The sequence below is a fragment of the Hyperoodon ampullatus genome, assembly GCF_949752795.1.
Source record: "Hyperoodon ampullatus genome assembly, chromosome: 17".
NCBI classification, from domain to species: Eukaryota; Metazoa; Chordata; class Mammalia; order Artiodactyla; family Ziphiidae; genus Hyperoodon; species Hyperoodon ampullatus.
Window position 1 is genome coordinate 31,714,948 of NC_136930.1, and position 19,114 is coordinate 31,734,061.

Below are 19,114 nucleotides of genomic sequence, written 5' to 3' on the forward strand. Positions count from 1 at the left end.
ACAGAATGCTGTAAACTCTGCTCAGCTCAGTAATTCTGTTAAGACACACTGCTACTACTTCCCTAGCAATCTAGTAGGTGCACTACAAGTACATACCCAGGGTAGGTATGGTCTTGGACTCTGTCAAAGGTATCACTCAGAAAAGCAGTTTTTATGTATGATTTGCCTGAAAGAGATGCAGCCCATTTCTCTAAAATGCACCAGTGGATTAATCAGATTAACAGACTGTACTTGGAACACAGTGCCTTATAAAACATTGCTTTATAAAACATTGTTAATGTTAATGCTTATCTTAGTGTTATCTTAGTGTTAATGCTTATCTTAGTGATTATCTTATTACATAGAGCTTATGTTATGCTTTATAAAACATTGTAATGTTTATCTTAGTGATTATCTTATAATTACATAGAGCTTATGTTATGCTTTATAAAACATTTATAAAACATTGCTTAGTGATTATCTTATAATTACATAGAGCTTATGTTATGCTTTATAAAACATTGCTTTATAAAGCATTGTTAATGTTAATGCTTATCTTAGTGATTATCTTATAATTACATAGAGCTTATGTTAATGGAGATCTTATAATTACACAAAACTTATCCCTTTGTATCTATTGCAAGGATACAGTGTCTTAAGGACATTACTATACTACACAATTTTCCTTTTATACGTTTTCTTGGAAGAAATGTTTTATTAAATTTTTTTGTCGGAAACAATTGTGTTTTTCCAGAGAGATTAGCTTGCTTTTTTCGTTTTGGGCAGTGTGAATTGTGTAACTGATTAGGCTTACCTTTTGCATAGCATCATGGAAGGAGTAGATACAAGTTTTTGACCTACCTATTATAATTATATGGAATATCACAATACATTTAGTTATAAGTTTCATTCTCGACTTCTTTATATTTCCTTATCCTTGTTTTGTTTGTTTTCTTTCTTTTCAAGTAATTTTATCTTCTTCATTTGCATTATATGTATTCCTTAAGTTACATTAAATCATTTTTTGAAAGTAGATTAAGTATATATGCATGCAAATATACATATGAATATAAATTTCTAAAATAAGTTTAGGTAATAAAAGTTAGACATATCAAGTAAGCTTTTTTTAAAATTTATTTTTGGCTGCATTGGGTCTTCATTGCTGCGCATGGGCTTTCTCTTGTTGCAGCGAGTGGGGGCTACTCTTTGTTGCGGTGCACGGGTTTCTCATTGCAGTGGCTTCTCTTGTTGCGGAGCACGGGCTCTAGGCGCATGGGCTTCAGTAATTGTGGCACTCAGGCTCAGTAGTTGTGGCTCTTGGGGTCTAGAGCTCAGGCTCAGTAGTTGTGGCTCTTGGGGTCTAGAGCTCAGGCTCAGTAGTTGTGGCACATGGGCTTAGTTGCTCCACGGCATGTGGGATCTTCTCGGAGCAGAGCTCGAACCCGTGTCCCCTGCATTGGCAGGCAGATTCTTAACCACTGCACCACCAGGGAAGTCCCAAGTAGGCTTTTAAAACAGGTTGCTTCTTCAGGGTTTCATGTTTGCTATTAGAGTTCTATTTTGCTTCAGGGCATTTAGCAAGATTCTTTTAGATTCTTATTTCCTTTTTAGCTCAGTTCAACAATTGTATTAAGCCTAGTTAGACATGATATGGTTAATATTTTAAATCTATGTAATCCATCTCTTACTCAATTAAGGCACTTGTAATGTTGCAAACATTGTAATCTAATGTACTATGAGTAAAGTTACGTTGAACTTTATAAGTGCAGGACTGAACTCCAGAAAATGTGGGAGAGACGTGAATCTCTTCCTTCTTTATGCTAAATAACGATACCCTTTTCAAAGGTGTGTATTGATATTGGACTTCGTTCAAAATGTGAATAGTAGGTCATCTAGCCTAGTGCTTAAGGACACTAAAATGTAAATGGTAGATAGTACAGCAGAGTGTGATTAAGGGCACAAACTCTAGAGCTAGACTGCTACAGGTTGACTCACTAGCCATATGACCCAGAGCAAATGATTTAACTTCTCTGTGCCTCAGTTTCCTTGTCTGTAACAGGGGGGATAATAATAGTACCTACCTATTGGAGTTGTAGTCTCTGGCATTTAATAAGCATGCAGTCTTGGTTATTAGTATTTTTAATATATAGTATGATATTTTAGAATCTGTGTTGTTTATTTTAATTTTTAGGTCTCTTGCAGCTGAATGGGGTAAATATGGAATGAGATTCAACGTGATTCAACCGGGGCCTATAAAAACCAAAGTAAGTTTTGGTTTGCTTATGATCACATTTTGAGTGATTAAGGCGTGAAAGATAGTAGATAGATTCTGATGTGTGCAGGATTTTCCATGATACCTTAGTTTGGAGCCCTGGTGGAAGGCAAGAGGGTTTTGCCATTATCCAACATAAGAAATAAGGAGATGGGCAAGAATACAGCAGCTATACAACTCCTTGATAAGGTCTATTTCAGTGTTGTAATCTTTCTGGGATCTTTTATGCCATCAATTTTGGCATTTTGTCTGATTTGCTTTAATGATCTGTTATTGTGTTATATTTCTTAATTTTTACTATATTTTAAAGGTTCTTACTTTGACATCCTTTTTTAAAATGGAAATGTAACTATATTTTAAATTTAAGAGATGCTTTAGAAATTTATCATATAAGCTTGGTCTTGTTATAGGCAACACTTTCTTTGACACATGTCTGTGGCTTTTCACTTTCAAACGCTGTTATGCACATCTTCTAATTCCCATGTCTCTCTGATTAAAAATCCTTCTGATGGCATGCATTTCACCTGAAATCAGATATTGCAACTCATAATTATCACTAATGCTGTTACAGATGTTGCTTAAAAGGTTCACAGGTTCTCTGTTCTCTCACATTACCCCAAATGACTTCACTCTCATGCTTCTTTTTGTTCCCCTGTAAAGCAAGAATTTATAATCCCAACTGGGATGTTTCTTTGAAGGCCCAGGTGAAATTTGCTAAGTTGCTTCTGTTGTATAAACTGAAAATAATGCAAAGGAGTATTTGGCTTGTAGATGGTTCTGGGGTATTAAATATTAATATGGAGATGGTTGTATTAATTTATTTAGCAGTTTGAAGCGTGGAAAATGGAAAGAAAAACTACCTGAGTGAGTGAAACTTGACTGAATACTTATTTGTTTGGCACTTCTGTAATAAAAAATAATAAAATTAATGGAAAAATAATTCAAAGGCACATATTAAAACACATGATTCAGAATAGCACTGTGCTAAGCACTATCTTATATATAGTCATAGAAACTTCTTTCTAGGACCTCAGTATCTAGGAAAGATCATCTGCATTTTGTTATTTATTTAACATGTATTTACTGAGTGCCTTCTGTATGCAAAGGTGCTAATAAGAAAGATACAAAAACATTTGTGACAGATGCTTGCCATCAAGGAGCTTTTAGTCTAGCAATATAGGTGTAAGTTTTATGCAAATAACATGCATATAGTTTTAAAGAGATTAAAAGAAAATTGAAATATAGAAACTCTCTAGCAAGCACTGATAGAACCAGGATTGGGACCTTTGTCTACCGTTTGTCTTTGATGCTTTATACCTGCCTAGGGAGAGCTGAAGTGCTCACAAGGAGCCTGTGTGTGCTTGCTATGTCTCATATCTGTGTTACTGAAGAGAGTTGTCACCTAGACTTCCAGGCACTGGTAGAGAAAAAGCCAATTATTCTTATTAATCAACACGCATGCATACTTTATCTTGGTCTGCTCCTTTTTATCATTAACAGAAGGCAGAAATTGTTTGGCAAATTTAGTTATGGTTTTTCTCTCTCTGGAATCTACTTGAATTTAATATACCTACATACTTTTTTCTTCCTTTTCTATTATTTTGAGAAGAAAGGAGAAGAAAAGGAATTTCCTCTTAAATATTTCCTACTTGAATCATTTTCCTGTGTTTACTAAATCAAATGACAGTAGCAGCCCTACCTCCACCACACTAAATTTGTACATATTTCGGAGTACTTTCATATGCATTTTCTCATTTCTCAGACAACAATTTTGTAAGATAGCTAAGACAGGCATCCTCATTATACATATGAAGAAACTAAGGTAAAAGTTATATTTTCTAGTGTTTTTTTAAACATCTTTATTAGAGTATAACTGCTTAACAATGGTGTCAGTTTCTGCTTTATAACAAAGTGCATCAGTTATAAATATGTCCCCATATCTCTTCCCTCTTACATCTCCCTCGCTCCTACCCTCCCTATCCCACCCCTCTAGGTGGTCACAAAGCACCGAGCTGATCTCCCTGTGCTATGCAGCTCCTTCCCACTAGCTATCTATTTTATGTTTCATAGTGTATATATGTCCATGCCACTCTCTCACTGTGTCCCAGCTTACCCGTCCCCCTCCCTGTATCTGCAAGTCCATTCTCTAGTAGGTCTGCATCTTTATTCCCGTCTTACCCCTAGGTTCTTCAGACCTTTTTTTTTTTTTTTGATTCCATATATATGTGTTAGCATACAGTATTTATTTTTCTCTTTCTGACTTCACTCTGTATGGCAGACTCTATGTCCATCCACCTCACTACAAATAACTCAGTTTCGTTCCTTTTTATGGCTGAGTAATATTCCATTGTATATATGTGCCACATCTTCTTTATCCATTCATCAGTTGATGGACACACTTAGGTTGCTTCCATGCCCTGGCTATTGTAAATAGAGATTCAATGAACATTTTGCTACATGACTCTTTTTGAATTATGGTTTTCTCAGGGTATATGCCCAGTAGTGGGATTGCTGGGTCATATGGTAGTTCTATTTTTAGTTTTTTAAGGAACCTCCATACTGTTCTCCATAGTGGCTGTATCAATTTACATTCCCACCAACAGTGCAAGAGGGTTCCCTTTTCTCCACACCCTCTCCAGCATTTATTGTCTGTAGATTTTTTTTTTTTTAAGGAGAGTTTAAAGATGCTTCCCCTTTTTTTTTTTTTTAAGATGTTGGGGGTAGGAGTTTATTAATTAATTTATTTATTTTTGCTGTGTTGGGTCTTCTTTTCTGCACGAGGGCTTTCTTTAGTTGTGGCAAGCTGGGGCCACTCTTCATCATGGTATGTGGGCCTCTCACTATCACGGACTCTCTTGTTGTGGAGCACAGGCTCCAGATGCGCAGGCTCAGTAGTTGTGGCTCACGGGCCTAGTTGCTCCACGGCGTGTGGGATCCTCCCAGACCAGGGCTCGAACCCGTGTCCCCTGCATTAGCAGGCAGATTCTCAACCACTGCACCACCAGGGAAGCCCTGTTTGTAGATTTTCTGATGATGGCCATTCTGACTGGTGTGAGATGATATCGCATTGTAGTTTTGATTGGCATTTCTCTAATGATTAATGATGTTGAGCATTCTTTCATGTGTTTATTGGCAATCTGCATATCTTCTTTGGAGAAATGTCTAGGTCTTCTGCCCATTTTTTGGATTGGGTTGTTTGTTTTTTTGATATTGAGCTGCATGAGTCACTTGTATGTTTTGGAGATTAATCCTTTGTCAGTTGCTTCATTTGCAAATATTTTCTCCCATTCTGAGGGTTGTCTTTTCATCTTGTTTATTGTTTCCCTTGCTGTGAAAAAACTTTTAAGTTTCATTAGGTCCCATTTGTTTATTTTTGTTTTTATTTCCATTTCTCTAGGAGGTGGATCAAAAAGGATCTTGCGGTGATTTATGTCATAGAGTGTTCTGCCTGTGTTTTCCCCTAGAGTTTGATGGTGTCTGGCCTTACATTTAGATCTTTAATCCATTTAGGGTTTATTTTTGTGTGTGGTGTTAGGGAGTGTTCAAATTTCATCCTTTTACATGTAGCTGTCCAGTTTTCCCAGCACCACTTATTGAAGAGGCTGTCTTTTCTCCACTGTATATTCTTGCCTCCTTTATCAAAGATAAGGTGACCATATGTGCATGGGTTTACCTCTGGGCTTTCTATCCTGTTCCATTGATCTATATTTCTGTTTTTGTGCCCATACCATACTGTCTTGATTACTGTAGCTTTGTAGTATAGTCTGAAGTCAGGGACCCTGATATCTCCAGCTCCGTTTTTCGTTCTCAAGATTGCTTTGGCTATTCGGAGTCTTTTGTGTTTCCATGCAAATTGTGAATTTTTTTGTCCTAGTTCTGTGAAGAATGCCATTGGTAGTTTGATAGGGATTGCATTGAATCTGTAGATTGCTTTGGGTAGTAGAACCATTTTTCACATTGTTGATTCTTCCAATCCAAGAACATGGTATATCTCTCAATGTATTTGAATCATCTTTAATTTCTTTCACCAGTGTTTTATAATTTTCTGCATACTGGTCTTTTGTCTCCTTAGGTAGGTTTATTCCTAGATATTTTATTCCTTTGTTGCAGTGATAAATGGGAGTGTTTTCTTAATATCACTTTCTGATTTTTCATCATTAATGTATAGAAATGCCAGAGATTTCTGTGCATTAATTTTGTATCCTGCTACTTTACCAAATTCATTGATTAGCTCTAGCAGTTTTCTGGTAGCATCTTTAGGATTCTGTAAGTATAGTATCATGTCACCTGCAAACAGTGACAGCTTTACTTCTTTTCCAATTTGTATTCCTTTTATTTCTTTTTCTTCTCTGATTGCTGTGGCTAAAACTTCCAAAACTATGTTGAATAATAGTGGTGAGATTTGGCAACCTTATCTTGTTCCTGATCTTAGTGGAAATGGTTTCAGTTTTTCACTATTAAGGATGATGTTGGCTGTGGATTTGTCATATCTGGCCTTTATTATGTTGAGGACAGTCCCCTCTATGCCTACTTTATGGAGGGTTTTTATCATAAATGGGTGTTGAATTTTGTCGAAAGCTTTCTCTGCATCTATTGAGATGATCATGTGGTTTTTCTTCTTCAGTTTGTTAATATGGTGTATCACGTTGATTGATTTGCGTATATTGAAGAATCCTTGCATTCCTGGGATAAACCCCACTTGATCATAATGTATGATCCTTTTAATGTGCTGTTGGATTCTGTTTGCTAGTATTTTGTTGATTTTTACATCTATGTTAATCAGTGATATTGGCCTCTAGTTTTCTTTCATTGTGACATCTTTGTCTGGTTTTGGTATCAGAGTGATGGTGGCCTTGTAGAATGAGTTTTGGAGTGTTCCTCCCTCTGCTATATTTTGGAAGAGTTTGAGAAGGATAGGTGTTAGCTCTTCTCGAAATGTTTGATAGAATTCGCCTGTGAAGCCATCTGGTCCTGGGCTTTTGTTTGTTGGAAGATTTTTTTTTTTTTTTTTTTTTTTGCCATACGTGGGCCTCTCACTGTTGTGGCCTCTCCCGTTGCGGAACACAGGCTCCAGATGTGCAGGCTCAGTGGCCATGGCTCACGGGCCCAGCCGCTCCGTGGCATGTGGGATCTTCCCGGACCAGGGCAAGAACCCATGTCCCCTGCATCGGCAGGCGGGCTCTCAACCACTGCGCCACCAGGGAAGCCCCGTTGGAAGATTTTTAATCACAGTTTCAATTACAGTGCTTGTGTTGGTCTGTTCATATTTTCTATTTCTGCTTGGTTCAGTCTCAGAAGGCTGTGCATTTCTAAGAATTTGTCCATTTCTTCCAGGTTGTCCATTTTATTGGCATAGAGTTGCTTGCAGTAATCTCTCATGATCCTTTGTATTTCTGAAGTGTCAATTGTTACTTCTCCTTTTTCATTCTAATTCTATTCATCTGAGTCTTCTCCCTTTTTTTCTTGATAAGTTTGGCTAATGGTTTATCAATTTTGTTTATCTTCTCAAAGAACCAGCTTTTAGTTTTATTGACCTTCACTATCATTTCCTTCATTTCTTTTTTATTTATTTCTGATCTGATCTTTACGATTTCTTTCCTTCTGCTAACGTTGGTTGTTTTTTGTTCTTCTTTCTCTAACTGCTTTAGGTGTAAGTTCAGGTTGTTTATTTGAGATATTTCTTATTTCTTAATATAGGCTTGTATAGCTATAAACTTCCCTCTCAGAACTGCTTTTGCTGCATCCCATAGGTTTTGGGTCGTTGTGTTTTCATTGTCATTTGTTTCTAGGTATTTTTTGATTTTCTCTTTGGTTTCTTCAATGATCTCTTGCTTATTAAGTAGTGTGTTGTTTAGCCTCCACGTGTTTGTATTTCTTAAAGATTTTTTTGTGTAACTGATATCTAGTCTCATAGCGTGGTCAGAAAAGATACTTGATATGATTTCAATTTTCTTAAATTTACCAAGGCTTGATTTGTGACCCAAGATATGATCTATCCTGGAGAATGTTCCATGAGCCCTTGAGAAGAATGTGTATTTTGTTGTTTTTGGATGGAATATCCTATAAATATCAATTGAGTCCATCTTGTTTAATGTATCATTTAAAGCTTGTGTTTCCTTGTTTATCTTCATTTTGGATGATCTGTTCATTGGTGAAAGTGAGGTGTTAAAGTCCCCTACTATGATTGTGTTACTGTCGATTTCCCCTTTTATGGCTGTTAGTATTTGCCTTATGTATTGATGTGCTCCAATGTTGGGTGCATAAATATTTGTAATTGTTATATCTTCTTCTTGGATTGATCCCTTGATCATTATGTAGTGTCCTTCTTTGTCTTTTGTAATAGTATTTGTTTTAAAGTCTATTTTGTCTGATATGACAATTGCTACTCCAGCTTTCTTTTGATTTCCATTTGCATGGAATATCTTTTTCCATCCCTTCATTTTCAGTCTGTATGCGTCCTTAGGTCTGAAGTGGGTCTCTTGTAGACAGCATATAAATGGGTCTTGTTTTTGTATCCATTCAGCCAGTCTATGTCTTTTCGTTGGAGCATTTAATCCATTTACATTTAAGGTAATTATTGATATGTATGTTCCCATTACCATTTTCTTAATTGTTTTGGGTTTATTATTGTAGGTTTTTTCCCTTCTCTTGTGTTTCCTGCCTAGAGAAGTTCCTTTAGCATTTGTTGTAAAGCTCGTTTAGTGGTTCTGAACTCTCTTAGCTTTTGCTTGTCTGTACAGCTTTTAATTTCTCCGTCAAATCTGAATGGGATCCTTGCTGGGTAGAGTAATCTTGGTTGTAGGTTTTTGCATTTCATCACTTTAAATATGTCCTGCCACTACCGTCTGGCTTGCAGAGTTTCTGCTGAAAATTCAGCTGTTAACCTTATGGGGATCCCTTATGTGCTACTTGTTGCTTTTCCCTTGCTGCTTTTATTTGTTCTTTGTATTTAATTTTTGATAGTTTGATTAATATGTGTCTTGGCGTGTTTCTCCTTGGATTTATCCTGTATGTGACTCACTGTGCTTCCTGGACTTGATTAACTATTTCCTTTCCCATATTAGGGAAGTTTTCAACTATAATCTCTTCAAATATTTTCTCAGTCCCTTTCTTTTTCTCTTCTTCTTCTGGGACCTGTATAATTCGAATGTTAGTGCGTTTAATATTTTCCCAGAGGTCTCTGAGACTCTCCTTTATTCTTTTCATTCTTTTTTCTTTATTCTGCTCTGCAGTAGTTATTTCCACTATTTTATCTTCCAGGTCACTTATGTGTTCTTCTGTCTCAGTTATTTTGCTATTGATCCCTTCTAGAGAATTTTTAATTTCATTTATCGTGTTGTTCATCTCTGTTTGTTTGCTCTTTAGTTCTTATAGGTCCTTGTTAAACATTTCTTGTATTTTCTCCATTCTATTTCCAAGATTTTGGATCATCTTTACTATCATTGTTCTTAATTCTTTTTCAGGTAGACTGCCTATTTCCTCCTCATTTGTTAGGTCTGGTGGGGTTTTGCCTTGCTCCTTCATCTGCTGTGTGTTTCTCTGTCTTCTCATTTTGCTTATCTTACTGTGTTTGTGGTCTCCTTTTCACAGGCTGCAGGTTCTTAGTTTCTGTTGTTTTTGGTGTCTGTCCCCAGTGGCTAAGGTTGGTTCAGTGGATTGTGTAGGCTCCCTGGTGGAGGGAATTCGTGCCTATGTTCTGGTGGATGAAGCTGGATCTTGTCTTTCTGGTGGGCAGGTCCACGTCTGGTGGTGTGTTTTGTGGTATCTGTGGCCTTATTATGATTTTCGGCAGCCTCTGTGCTAATGGATGGGGCTCTGTTCCTGTCTTGCTAGTTGTTTGGCATAGGGTGTCCAGCACTGTAGCTTGCTGGTCATTGAGTGGAGCTGTGTCTTGGCATTTAGATGGAGATCTGTGGGAGATTTTCCCCGTTTGATATTACATGGAGCTGGGAGGTGTCTTGTGTACCAGTGTTCTGAATGTGGCTCTCCCACCTCAGTGACACAGCCCTGACTCCTGGCTGGAGCAGTAAGAGCCTGTCCTCCTCACTGCTGAATCACTGCTGAAACGTTCTGGAAATGAAGCATGGTATTCTCCTAAGCCCATTTAGAAATACCTTGGAGGAGAATCATGGAGTCCCTCCAATCTAGTTTTTCTTTTTCCTTGTGTCCTTTCTAGTGGTTTTTTAAAGGTCAATATTGGGTAAAATGAATATGGAAGTATTTGGCAAACCTCTCTGTTGCTTACAAGTACTAAGGTATGAACAGGCTGCCATAGTAACATTCCATTGACTGCAAATTTTGTTTCTTAAATAGGAAAGAGGTTGTATTAAAAAAAAAAAAGCAACCTAATTATTTTCTTAATTCCTAAGGGTGCCTTTAGCCGTCTTGACCCAACTGGAGCTTTTGAGAAAGAATTGATTGACAGAATTCCCTGTGGTCGGCTAGGAACTGTGGAAGAACTTGCAAATCTTGCTGCTTTCCTTTGTAGTGATTATGCTTCTTGGATTAATGGAGCTGTAAGCATTGTTGTCTCTCAACTTTTTTGGGAGGTGGATTTGGGGTGGGGAGGTGGATTGTAGAACCAATCCTGACGATGTTGAATGTAAATATGATTTAAAATATTTAATTAGCTATATTTAGTATATTATTTATAATATAGAAATATTAATATATATTGTTTAGCTTATGGAATTGATTCATTGATAAATTAATTTTATTAAATGCAAATCACTCTGGTAGACATGCCTCTAAGATGAACTTTAAGATTGGGTATAATTTGAAATTGTAGAAATGATGGAGAGAGGACTTTAAAGAGAGTAAATCAATTTAGGTTTAGTCATCAGTTTTGTCCTTAAAATTTAGGCTTTGATTGAAAGTGCCAAGGAAATATTCTATCCAGTTAGGATGGAGAAATGACTAATGGTTCAGAAACTTTTTAAAAGAAGTTAGTTTCACAGCTTTTATTATTATTTTTCAGGTAATTAGATTTGATGGTGGTGAGGAAGTATTTATTTCAGGGGAATTCAACAGTCTGAGGAAGGTAATACCATTTTGTGAGTATAATATAATATTGGCAGTGAGGATACTAAGCTTTAAACACACACAAGAAACTCATTAAATTGACTTTTTCTTTTTGTGGTAGGTCACCAGGGAGCAGTGGGACACAATAGAAGGACTCATCAGGAAGACGAAAGGCTCCTAAGACTACTCCGGCCTTCATCTTGGTTATAATGGAAATTATACAAACTGTCTATAATCTTTTGAATATTTTCAAGTCTAATAAATTTTTACATAGCAAACATTGAGCATGTATTATGTGCTAGGCCAATGGTAGGTAGATCTTGTATATTAAAAGATAAATAAGATGGGATGTTGTCCCTTTAAAGAATTTTTTAAAAATAAAAAGAGGAAAGTGAGTGAAGGCTTTTGATAGAGGTGAAACGAGACTGGAAGTGCAGAGAAAGGAACAGATATTTGTAACCTGGAAAAATCAGGAGTAACTTAATGGTGAAAGTAGTATTTGAATTATATATTAAAACCATGTCTTTGGTGATGGTGCCTAAAAGAAAGTAGAGGATTTACAGTAAATCTAATGGACTCTTGTCTTTTCAGTGTATTTCCTTTTCATTGGACTTATGAATTGTCTTCTTTAGATAGCTCAGTATTAATTCAAATAAGTTCTTGCCAGGACCTATCTTGTAGCCAGACATTTTATTTGGTACTGAGAATAAAACATGAACAATCTACAGCCTTTGCCCTCTTAAAACTCATTATCTAGCAGGATAGATAGACCTGTAAATAATTATTTATGATTCATTGTGATAAATATTCCAGCAGTGTTATAGTGTGGAGGGGGAAGTAATTCAATCTGTCTCCAGAGTTTAGAGAAAGTGACACCTAGGAGATAGCATTCCATCTCAGCTTTTAACATATATATTCTCTATGAATTTATGGTTACCAGGGGGTGGGGAGGTGGGGAGGGATAGACTGGGAGTTTCAGATTGACATGTACACATTGTGATATTTAGGATGGGTAGCCAGTAGAGACCTTCTGTATAGCACAGGGAACTCTGCTCAATATTCTGTAATAACCTAAATGGGAAAAGACTTTGAAAAAGAATAGAAAAAAAAATTTTTTTAAATAAATTGTTGTTATAAAAAAATTAAGTGTACTGGAATAGGAAATGCTAAAAAAAATAAAGTATATATTCTCATGTAGAGAAGATGAGCAAAGCTCATAAAATATTTTTATGTATAATTTCATTTCATTCCATATTTGGTTTGACTAATTTGTCATCCTAAGAATCAAATAATAAGAAAGCCACAGTCTCAAGCTATAACTTTGAGTTTATATTAAAAAACAGTATTTTGCTTTCATAGGAATCACTCATTACATGCTCACTAGACTGACTTTCGCAATTGCCTGAATTACCAAGAGAGGGGACCAGCTTCTATCTTACCTCCTCTGAATAGATCTGCAAAGGAATCTAGTTTTCCTGTTTGAATTTATATGCTGTAAGCCTGATATGCAAATCCTTATTACATTGACAGTTAATTTTTTGCATAAGTTACATTAAATTGTGTACATAAATTGTTTAGAATGAGTGGCCTTGACATTTCCAATAATTTTGCCTTTCACTGGGGTACCATACCCAGTCTCCATTTTACCTTTAACACTAACCATAGTTTTCCTCTCTTCTATCTACATCTTTCTTCTTTATTTTTAAATTATCAATACTTCTTGTGGTGTAGGAAAAAAAAAGTGCCAGTAGTTATATAAATTACCTTTTGTAAGTTTCATCACTTCTTATTTTCTTCATGATAAAATTCAGGATTATAATATCTGTTTCACAGGGTTGTTATGAAGATTAAGTGAGATGAAACAAAAACACCATGTAAATGTAAAGCACACAAATTACAGACAAGGCCCTCCTGTTTTTCTACTCTTTGATTTTTAAGACATGATTATCATAGAAAATGTGAGAATACAAAAGAATAAAAAAATTTAAAACTAACTTCCTAAAGACAACTTCTATTAATACTTTGGTATATTTATTTCAACCTTTTGCCTTTTTTCATTTAATTTTTATTTTTTATGAAACTAATTTGTTTATATAATTTGTATAGGGAAGAGTACTACTGCAATCTCTGCTCCAAAGCTATCTTCCCATGTAACTATCTTCAGCTCTTTTAACCACTTTTTTTGTTTGTTTTTTTGTTTTTTTTTCTGGAATATACATTCTTCCCCATCCACTAATTCTACCAATATAACCATATCCCTATTTTTGGTTAAATTTATATTCAGTGTTTATAGTTTTATAACTTTATTAATATTGCTTTTTCCTCAATGTTTTCTCAACTTCCCTACTTCTTTTTAACAGTTGAGATTATATGATAAGTCAGATCCTGTTTCTCATAAATAAAATATTTTTTTATATTTCATTGTTTATATGTATCATACTTTGATTTTTTATTCTTAGAATTAGTTAAAAAAAATTTTGGTATAGTATATAAAACTGTGATGAAGCTTTTAAAGACCCTTGATACACATTTCCAAATTGCTATTCCTGAGATTTGTATGGGTTTAAAAAACCCTGAGCTATGTGTGCTAGTGCCAATTTCAACAAATACCTACCAACATGGGGTAGTTTCACTTTCAAACTATTTGCCAATTTCATAAGTAAAAATTGATAGCTCCTTCAAACATTTAATCATTAGTGATAATACTTTTCTATACTTAATGTCCTGTTTGTCTTTTTACTTCTTAATGGGGTATCATAAAAATTTTGACTTGTCTGAGTTTGTATACAAATTTTTCTTCCGTTGATCATCTCTTAGAGTTTGCTTCATTATTGTATGTTATTACAAATGATGAATTAAGAAGCAAAGCTTGCAAGCATGGCAGGGAGGACCAGAAAAGAGATCATGGTAATATTATTTGACTGAAATTTCTTCCTAAGAAAAATTTCTTAGGAAGTCTGAAAGAGAAACAAACATTATTGATGGATAGTCACTATATTTTATGACACAACACCTTTGGGCTGTAACCATATCAGTGTTTTACCGTAAGAATTATTACTTTGTCACACTACTTAGTAACTTCTCTATGAGTTCTGCTTCTAATGAGTTAACAGAAGAGTTAATACTCAGAAAATTAAAGTGAGGATTATTGGTAACAGTATCACTCATCTTAGCATTAACGTATGAAGACATCCCCAGGAAATGTTTCAGGTAAGGAGTAACAGCTATTGTTACTTTGTTCTTGTGGAAAACTAAAGCAGTGAGAATTTAAGTGACTTTGAAAAATAGAATTTTAGAGCTGGAAAAGTCTTAGAAGATAGTACTCTCAACCCCTTCATTTTATAGTTAAAGGAACTGAGGCTCAAGGAAGTTGTGACTTGGCCAGGGTCATATAATTAGTCAAGCTCATGTCTCCTGCTCAACTGGACCAGTTTCTTGGGATCATAATTTAAACCAAGAGACAATAATAGGGTCTTTATGAGATATAGTTCTATTGCAAAATCCTTCTTCAAAGGAAAAAAGCCCATTAATTTTGGGGTGGGAGGTGTTCTTGATCAATTTTATTTTGTTGTAATTGAACATAAAAATATTTATTAGACTTTCATAAATTCATTCTCAACCTCAATCCCTTTAATTTTTTTCTAAGGTCTTAAATTTCTCAACTGTACAGTAAAATAATCCTTGGGTTTGGAGACAGAAAAATGGCGCTTAGTATAAAATCTCAGCCCCTTAACACTAGCATAGGTGATCTTGCCTGCTCTACCTTATACACACTCTCCCCTCACACAGGCTCTGTCACAGCAGCTTTCTTTCTGTTCCTTAGGATTGTTCAACCTAGGGCCTTTGCACTGGCTGCTTATTTGTCCTATGAATGTATTTTTCCTTATCTTTATATGGCTGGCTTCTTCAGAGAGGCTTCCCTATATCCCTATTTGCACACCATGAATTTTTAAAAACTTTTAAGTGGCCTATGATTTCTAAAAGTACTCAAATCGTGAATTTTCACAAAGTAAATATGCTTTTATAACCGCTAACCAGGTAAGAAACAAAATACCACCAGGAATCCAGAAGTCTCGCTTATGTCTCCCATCATTACTCCCTTTCTCTCCCTAAAACTAACCACTATCTTGACTTGTAATCTCTAAGCTAAGCTGCTTTTGAAGTTTATATAAGTAGACTTACACAACATGTATTCTTCTATTGCTGGCTTTTATCTGTGTAGCAATTGCTTATGCATTTTCATTGTTACATAACATTCCACTGTATGAATATACCACAATTTATTTCTTCTGCTATTGGTGGACATTGGGTTGTTTCTAGTTTGGGCTATGTCAAATATAATGCTGCTATGAGCATTTTTTTTTTTTTTTTTGGTGAAAATAAAACATAGAAGTGAAATTGTGGGATTGTGAAGTGTGCGTATGTTCAAATTTAGTAGATACCGCCAAATAGCTTTTCGAAGTCTTCACAACCTCCCATCAAGCAGTGTGTAAAAATTTCCATTGTGCCACATCCTCATCAATACTTAGCATTCAAAAATCTCTTTAACTTTAGCCTCTCTGATGAGTGCATGGTAGTATTTCATTTATTTTAATTTGTATTTCTCTTGATTACTAATAAAGTTGATTAGTTTTTATTTTGGATATTTAGATATGCTTTTATTTGTGAAATGCCCATTCAACTTTCTTATATATTTTCTGTTGTGTTATATATAAACATTATTTTTAGGAATAATGTTTATATATTTTGGATATGTACCTTTGTCAGTGTTACAAATTGTTGGAGGAGGTCATCGAGAGGACGTGACTGCAGGTCGACTCAAGAGCTGAATCTAGGCTCCTCACTCACTCCCTCATTCTGGAATGTAGATTGAGCCACCGTTCCCACAGCCAGAGCTATTTCAAGGAAGTAGCCTTGAGTGAGTAAGGTGCTGTTGAGACCATCTGGATTGAACTCGTGACTGAACCCAGTTTAAAGGCTCTAGAAACTTTAAGATTCTGGTGGGCAGGTGTAGAGATCTACTTATTTTGCACCCAAGCCAAACCTTGTACATAGGTTTCCTTGCTTATTAAACCTGCCACCTACCAATCTGGAGTGGTCTGACTCTTTCTTAGGTCTCTCCTTGTCCTCCATGTACCGGGACCAGTTTCAGATTTCACCTGGGGAACTCTCAAGGTTGTGAGCCAACATAAATATCTTCTCACACTCTGATGTTTGGTTTTTCAAACTACAAACAAATTTAGTCTCTTAATAGTATATTTTTGGGAACAGAGTTCTTAATAGAGTCCAATTTCTCAATCTGTTTTTTCATAATTGGTTAAGGAATTTTCCATGCATGAGGTATTAGAGATACTCTCTTGTTGTCTGCATATACTTCCCATTTATGTTTAATAATAATATACTTGGAATGAATTTTGTGATATGAGGTAGGCATTAGATGAGCTATCTTACATTTGCCTTTTCAGATTCATCTTCCATTCTTCATTCTGTTCTCTGCTCCAGGGGGCTGGCCTGTCACTTATATGTAATTGTGACTGATTTAGCTGAGTTATAAGAATTTCTTTTCCTGGTAGTACTCGGGAGTTAAAGTCCACCATGATAGGCCAGGTTCTGGATTCGTGGCCATTATTACTATGAGCACTCTAGGAAGTTCCCTCAGATATACTCCTATCAGATATTTTTCTTGTTGCTTTTCTTTCTTTTTCCATGCTATTATTGTAAGAGTACAAAACCTGGTCTAGTTATGGTGTATACTTTATAATGGATAGTTGTTTTCCTACAGATGAAATGTAGGAAAATTCTATATATTCTTCCTATTCCTCTGGAGAACGTTTTTCATACAGAAATATTTGATTATGTCTGTTGGGCAAAGAGCTACAAATATTTGGATTTTTTGAGATTTCTTTGTAAATCTTAACGCCAGAGACACATATTAATTCAATGAAGCATCCAATAATGCACTGAGTCAGGCAGGTTTACATTTATTTAGATTTCCTAGGCTGTAATAATTTCAGTAACCTACACTTCCCCTGAATTGATCATGGGCTACGTATTCACTGACTTTTTGAGGAAGAAAACAAATATACAAGCTTATTAGAGTTATTTTCCTTTTTATTTATTCTTAGTAGTTAAATTCAGCCTAAGGTCAGTGCTTCCATTTACACACTAGAAGCAAAGCCAGTCTACTACTGCCATCATATGAGAAAATTTATTTTTTGGCAATCTCTTTTCTGTTCATTCTTGGGGGAAAGAGATGTCTCACTTTTTTGTTATTTATATGAATTGAGAAAATCAGTGCAGAATTTATAGAATGGGGACATTCAAAGTGACCCAGAACCATTAACTCTTTGGCAGCAACTTTATAAATTTCAAAGAGACACATCTGGGGCTTCCTTGGTGGTGCAGTGGTTGAGAGTCCGTCTGCCGATGCAGGGGACACGGGTTCGTGCCCTGGTCCGGGAAGATCCCACCGTGGAGCAACTAGGCCCCTGAGTCCATGGCCGCTGAGCCTGCACGTCCGGAGCCTGTGCTCCACAACGGGAGAGGCCACAACAGTGAGAGGCCCGCGTACCGCAAAAAAAAAAAAAAAAAAAGAGAGACACACCTCTCATAGTTCCCTGCTTCACATTAAAAAACGAGAAATCGCCAACCATAACATGTCAACTATAACCAGTATAGTATATTCTAGCTACAAATATATGAAACTGTGACTTGGATGTGGGTCAAAAGAATATTTTAGAGCCACCCTTGCTACATAAGATAAATGATTGCATTAGCATTTCTCGAGATGTTATTTTTAACTCATTGGAAACTATTCGCAGATAGAAATAGAACTATTTTGAATGCTGATCTCAACATGAAATATAGAATTCACAGAATACACAAAATTATTGATGATATAACATTCAACAATCAGGGTGCTATGAATTTTAAATTAAAATTCAATTATGTAGAAAAAAGATTTGTTGTAGCTAGAAAAGAAAATATTTTCAGAGGCAGCAGTTACCCTTGGTGGAAATGAACAGTTCTACATAAAAAGAAAATCCAGGAAGAATGCAAACTAAACACCAGGATACCTGATATATATAATTTAATCAGATAGTACATAGACTATGACATAAAAACAGCAGTTTACTAGAATAATTATTGTCTGCAGCACATGAAAACAGTTTAGAAAATGGGTTAAGGTCATACTCTTTGACAGTAGACTCGTTGGAAATACAAATGTAGAATAAGACAGATTTATGCATCGTAGGGTGCTGCCTTTTCTTGTCATCAAATCAACTTGAACCAATAGATTGGTGTGGATTCAAGCAATAGGTGTGTTGTTGATTAATTGATTAAATCTTGCCTAGTGAGACTGTTAACCTCATAGAGCCACAGTTAACTAACTATTTATTGATATTTTGGTATTTTAGATGCAAAAGCACATTTCTTCTAATTGGAAACACAGCTTAGAACTACTTTGTGGGGCAGACTTACAATTGTCTGAAATAAGAATGCTTGGCTTGTTATATATAATTCTTCTATTCAGTGACAAATATGCATTTACATATCAGAGACTAGGATTTTAGAGATTAATCCTGGTGGAATTTTTAGGGAAATCTTGTCCAACTATATTTATGGAAGCAAGAATATGTTAGATTATTTTTTTAATTGGGTGTGTTGACTGGCCTAAGCATAGACATTCTCCTTTTCAAATGTACAAAAAATGTACATTACAAAGAGCATAGAAACAAACTGAAAAGAGTGTGCCACACATCCTGGATAATTATCTATATGCAGTTAAATTTACAGATACAAAACAAAATACAGCCTATTCCCTTATAATGCACAGTTATT

At 35.6% G+C, this 19,114-nt stretch overlaps 1 protein-coding gene across 1 annotated transcript in view; it reads left to right on the forward strand.

Moving 5' to 3' along the window:
• The window catches only part of DECR1 (2,4-dienoyl-CoA reductase 1), a gene marked incomplete at its 5' end in the record, with an annotated part of 61,814 nt that extends 50,264 nt beyond the window's left edge, over positions 1-11,550 (forward strand). Inside the window, 4 exons of the mRNA XM_079722149.1 lie at positions 2,171-2,243; positions 10,621-10,767; positions 11,229-11,291; positions 11,394-11,550. Of these exons, the coding sequence (XP_079578275.1) occupies positions 2,171-2,243; positions 10,621-10,767; positions 11,229-11,291; positions 11,394-11,453 (343 nt within the window). The 3' untranslated portion in view covers positions 11,454-11,550. The remainder of the gene's footprint in view (positions 1-2,170; positions 2,244-10,620; positions 10,768-11,228; positions 11,292-11,393) is intronic.
• Positions 11,551-19,114: the final 7,564 nt, after the last annotated feature.